We start from the raw sequence: 5937 nt of genomic DNA, 5'->3' as shown, positions 1-5937 counted from the left end.
ACAAAAGATAGCTATCAAATTAATCCTCCTGCCTCGAAGAAAGAGATCTTCTGAACACAAAATCTCCATGATACCTTTCAGCCATTTTTTATTATTTAGCTCTGGGAATTCCAGCTAATACAAACCAGAACTTCTGATGACACTCAAGGGATATGACCTCCATGACTAGGACTTTAAAAATAATTTGCATAAATCTCTGTGGACTAAAAATATTAACTTTCACACAGCTCTAGTGGCAAACAAAGGCAACGGTATTTTAAGATGTTCCTTAAGCATCGTTGGATATCCCTTTATATCTCTCTGCTAGCCCCCATTCTCCTTCTTTTATAAATGGATAAACTGGGAATGCGGAACAAACAGTAACTTCTTTTTTTTTTTTTTTTTTTTTTTTTTTGACGGATCTGTTATTTAATTAGGTTCTTTGTAAGAAATTTAGAACACCAATTTGTGAGGGTAAACGCCATTCGTGAGGGCAAACACAGAGCGGAGGTAGCCCTGAAGCTGAGGAACGGCTTTGATTTTTGGCAGAATTTGCGAGTCCACAGCTTTCTGATCGACCTTGCGCTGCTCTGTAATCTCGTATTTCTCTTTCTCCGTGTCGAAGATCTCACCTTCCTGGTGTCTGGGCTTACGCAGCTTCTTCTTCTTAAAGTAAGCATCAGTGAGGTGTTTGGGGATTTTCACATTGCTGATATCAATTTTGGTGGAGGTGGCAATGACAAATTTCTGGTGTGTTCTACGCAGAGGAACTCGATTAAGGGACAGAGGTCCAGTCACAAGTAGCAAGCCACTGCTCAGTTGCTTCAGGAAAACCACTCTCTTGCCTCTGTGGCGCCCAGTGAGGATGATCAAAATGGTCCCAGGAGTGATGCTAGCTCGCAGTTTCCTCACATGCTGACTAAAAGGTTTTTTGCCGTGGCTCAACAGCTTCCGAGGCACATCTTCAGTAGGATAATACCTAGGCATTTTGCGAAGTTTAACCACTCGGGTACCACCATTCTTGTCACCACCAACTGGTTTTGTGACAGTAGCAAGAACCTTCTCCTTCTTTTTCTTCTCAATCCTGGATTTAGCTGCTGAATACTTCCTCTTGTACATGGCCTTTCTCGAATACATAGCCGATCGGGAGTATCTGCCAATTCCTCTGACTAGGACCGGGTTTCGGCTGCAGTGGGGCTTCCCCTTCTTTGGCGTTTTAGCCTTGAGGTTAGCCTTCTTAACCTTGCCACCAGCATCAGCCTTCTTGGCTTCAGGTTTCTTCTCCTTAGCATCCGGCTTCTCAGCTTTTTCGCCCGCCATCTTGCAAGATGGGAAAGAGCACAAACAGTAACTTCTGTACGAGGTGGACAGTAAGCGTTGGTAATTGCAAACATATGGTCAGAAATGACCCAGTATAATTAGGCATCTTATCATGAGAATATCATTTCTTAAAGCAAACATTTTCTTTATCTTCTGTGTATACCAGTACATACCAAAAGCTAAAAGGATTCTCTCAATTTTACAGCCAGCTGAATTTGCCTAAATCATTGACTAAAAAATAACCTAGAAAATACAATAGGCTTCACCTATAGGGAATGAGAAAGTAATTCATATTAGTGTCTTATAAAGTTCAGATATATCAATGAAGAAAAAGTCCAATTCATTTTGAAGTGAGAAAATCTGCTAGGATTAAGCATTATCTAGAAATGTAGCCATTTTTACCCTGTTTTTTTACATTATGAAGTGAAAATTAAGAAATTAAGGAACGTGTTTTTTTTCAAAACCTTATAAATTAGTACCCATCAAGATATAAATAAAGTCTTACTTTCTACCTATTTCCAAAATCATCTTTGCTGGAGACATAAATGTTCTTGTTCTAAGTAAGAATCCTTAATTTATTTTGCAACTATGAAGACTGAGAGTAAAGAAGAGGAAAGAAAAATACTATCATAAGAAAAACCATAGTACATTAGAAATAGATCTCTTAAAAGAAACTGTAAAATAAGCACTCAATATTATGTTCCTCCTGTCCATTTACATTTTAAAAATTTTTTTGTCATTTTAAAATCACACCAATCATACAATAACGCTTGCAGGTAAGTGTCAAAAGCTCAGCAATCACCAAATGCTTTACAGACCCAGGTTCCCTTAAGTCTTATGCTAAGTGCAAAGGGCATACTGCATTCTTTCCTAAATAGCTTACTATAAATTGTCTTGGAGATCTGTCAATCTGGATATTTGCTGAGATATATTTAAATAATCTCTCATTTGAGACCTATTACCTTGAAATTAAGAGTCATTTCCAAGTCAAAAGTCAGAGGTCACGTCTGGAACAGACACATGTATCCGTTTTTAAAGGAGTTAGTTTAATGTTAAGAAAAATCAAAATTCCATTTATTAAGTACATAAGTCCACAAACCAGTAAATTGCTATTGATCGGTAAGTTAGGTAGAAGCATCACTGTACACTGAAAACACTAATAGCAAAGGGTATTACTAGGAATCAAAGACAAAAACAGTTTCAAGAAAGCCACCCAAGTTCCATTTTTTTTTGCTTTATAGGTAAAGAAACTGATGTCCAAAATGTATTTCACATTTGAGATCCCTACAAAATAGTTTTTCATAAATATATATTACAACAAGTGATATCTTTTAATGTTATGTTTTTGACACTTTTCTGGAAATTTAACTTTCTTTTTAATTAGAATCAATTATACTAGCAAAAACTCAATACATGAGCCCTGAAGTCTTCTCATTATGTCTTCAACATATTGGGCTACCAGAAGGCTTTAAAAATTTAGGTCTGAAACTCTACAGGGCTGGAGAAAAAAAAACTGAAATCAAATGCTTATGAATGATTGTTGAAACCATCAGTGTATGTGAAGTAATCTGGTAGGAGTAAATAGAATGAAAAGTAAGTCAAGCTTCAGATCACAACCTCCAAGGAGTTTGATTGCTTAATTCACCAGTTTTTTTTTTAAAAATGAGGATACACCATCAATATCTTTACTTACTTTTAAATCATACTTCACCTTGAGCTAATTACTTAACTTTTCTGAACTTCAGCAATTATCTTGTAAGACTATAGCAAGATTTAAATAACCTAACATAGGCCTACTACTTAGTAAGACTCCAATAAATGCTATTTACACACACTCACACACATATATAAATAGCATACATATACTGTACTAATGTAGTATGTATATAATAAAACCCACATAAAATAAAAATTTGAAGAAGATATGCTAAAACTTAACTATAAATAGAATTTCTAATACATTCTTTCCACACCCCAATAGATTATATTGTAGGACCCATGGAATACATTCACTCCAATTTGGAAACCACTCCTCTGGAGAACTCTTTTTGAGAGACAAGCTACCCAGAGTCAGTGGTATGCTGGAGATGGCTTGGACCATTTGAAGACAAACAAATGTTCGCACCAATTCTTAGTTCGGCATTGAGTGATGTCACATTGGTAGTCTGAAATGGACCATGATCAGAGCGTCTACACCATGGACATCAGGAAACATTACACATTAGCATTTTAGTGTCTATTTTCCTCCAGAGAGATGGTTGTTAGAGATGGTTGCAAATCACCATCAGCATTTTAGAATTAGGAAAAGAACAAGGAGAAAGTATTGTGGAGTTAGAAGGTCAAAAAAAAAAAGGAAAGAATTAGAAGGATAAATGTTCAAAATTTTCAGAAATTGTGTAGGTGTCACTGGATTTGACAATGGGGCCATCAGTAACTTTAAAAAAAAAAAACAGGTTTCTGTAAAGTGGCTGGGTAGAACCGGAAAATAGTGGGTTAGAAAGTGAATGAGAAGCTAAGAAGAAAAAGAAGACAATGAAGGAAATAAATATAAGTGAGCCACAGCCTGAGAAGAAGCAGGTGTTGTGGACAGAAAGCGGAAAAAGTGTCAAAAGTGAAGAAGGGAGAACAAGGACCGAGTGAAGCCAAGCTCAATATGGTCAGAGCCACAACAGCCAAAGGGAGTGCTATGGGGAGGTGCATGTTGGTGTATGGATGGTGGTCATGTTCTGTGAGAAGTGATTACAGGAAGGGAAGACCACCAATTAGAAAGCCTAGCTGAGCCAGGCAAGTGGAAGGTGGAAAATTCTGGAAGGGAAAAAACAACGTAATGGGATTTAAAGAATGGAAAATAAAAAAGCAAGAAGAAAAAACACCAGAATTCTAGATTTCTAAGTGGACAAGAATCAGTTAAGGGGGAAATATAATATATTATATTCTAAGGCATTTGTTTCTCCATTTGTAAAGAGGCTAGACCCTAATCAAAACAATGATGCTTAATTCTCTGATTATGGTGACCTAACCATTATTTCATAGTTAAGTGAGGGGAAAAAAATTACTCTGACCAGCTTATTTTTACACATCAAGTTTAAACATTTGATTGGAAACTACATTGAAAACTTCCCATCTCATTTGTGTGCTGAGCACTTACAAATTCACTCTACCTGAGAGACCGCTGAAAGTGCAGGCAGAATATTGAACTGATTCCTTTGTAACTGGGACAAAATTACCCTGTACAAACACATCTGTCACTTACAGTTGAAGACAAGGCTTTAATTAATTGAGTTTACAATTTTGTTTTCTTTTTTTATGATTTCTCTTAACCTAATGTTCACTTTCCATGCCCCTAAAAGAAGAACAGATAAAGGCCAGGTGAAAATAAAACTCCCACAGACAATATTTGCAGAGCTGTTTCTGGTAAACAGTGAAACTCACCAAGCTCTTATATCATCATTTATTTGCACCTGTCTTTAAGCATGGGTTTTTGTGCTGCCGTAAGCAATTCTTAATTTCCATCAATAACCTTTCATTTCAAGCATGGCCAGTTTGCATTTATAAGTGTGAGAGCTGAGAATCATCCTTTTTGGAACCTGGGAATTGAGCATAGGAGCATAACTTAAAGATTAAGCTAAACTCAACTTTCACAGACCAACTGGGGTCCCATCTGCAAATTGAGTAAGTTTGGGTCACCTTGCTGGGGGAAGAGCTCTCAGGTCTAACTGGACTGTTACTGGGAAAATGTACAAGGATGCACCTTAGCTACCTGGAGTAGCTTTTGTGCTCTATCACGGTGCTTATGTTTCATTCATGCTGTCAATTGCTCATCTACAGTTAACTGGACCCCCCAATAAATGTCTATTAAATGCAGAACTGCATTAAAACTGCAGAAACTACCCTACTGCCTTCTGAGAAAAACTCTTACTTGGCTTCCGAAATGCTACAACTCCAAACAAGGTACAAAATGGTCAAGGAATTTGAAAGAAAATATTCGTTCTGAAATTCCTGCAAGAGTCTAGAAGAAACTCCCATCTGGCAGAGGCAAAAAGAAATGACCCAAAATTGTGTTTAATAGGGTCTAGAGACAGTAATATACACATTGCTTGGATGTGTCTAGGACTTTAAAAATGGGTATCACCAGGGCACCTGGGTAGCTCAGTCTGTTAAACGTCTGACTTTGGCTCAGATCATGGGCTCAGCTCATGGTCTGTCAGTTTGTGAGTTTGAGCCCTGCATTGTCTCCCTGCTGTCAGCACGGAGCCTCCTTCGGATCCTCTACTCCCCATGCCCCTCTCCTTCCCATCTTATGCTGTCTCTCTCAAAATAAATAAGTAAACTTTTTAAAAAATGGGTATTACCTAGACAGAGTACTGCTTGGAACACGGTAAGTGTTCAATACATACTTTTTGAGTGACTGCCTACTTCACTGATTCAGGCATTAGAAATGTTGCCATTCTAAACAAGTATCAAACAAGTATCTAAACAAGTATCAAAAATTATGGCTTAACATGGGAAATATACCAATTAGCACTAATTATTAGTAGGAAGTAGGATGAGGAATAGTATGCAAGAGACATTTAACTAAAAATAACTCAATATTAAATTTCAATATGCTATGGTATGAATTTTTATATGTCCCCCAAA

The 5937-nt window shown here is 37.1% G+C and overlaps 1 protein-coding gene across 1 annotated transcript; it reads right to left on the bottom strand.

Moving 5' to 3' along the window:
* Positions 1–366: 366 nt before the first annotated feature.
* Positions 367–1335, bottom strand: LOC122468804 (60S ribosomal protein L6). Its single transcript, XM_043555697.1, has one exon. The coding sequence runs from the start codon at positions 1297–1299 to the stop codon at positions 433–435; it is 867 nt and encodes a 288-aa protein (XP_043411632.1). The 5' UTR covers positions 1300–1335; the 3' UTR covers positions 367–432.
* Between the last annotated feature and the right edge of the window lie 4602 nt (positions 1336–5937).

The sequence above is a fragment of the Prionailurus bengalensis genome, chromosome B3, assembly GCF_016509475.1.
Source record: "Prionailurus bengalensis isolate Pbe53 chromosome B3, Fcat_Pben_1.1_paternal_pri, whole genome shotgun sequence".
In the NCBI taxonomy this organism is placed as follows: Eukaryota; Metazoa; Chordata; class Mammalia; order Carnivora; family Felidae; genus Prionailurus; species Prionailurus bengalensis.
The sequence above is the reverse complement of the archived record's forward strand: the minus strand, read 5'-3'. Positions and strand labels throughout refer to the sequence as shown.

Coding starts and splice junctions, on each gene's coding strand:
- LOC122468804 (XM_043555697.1), bottom strand. CDS start 1,299: ATGGCGGGCGAAAAAGCTGAGAAGCCGGATGCTAAGGAGAAGAAACCT.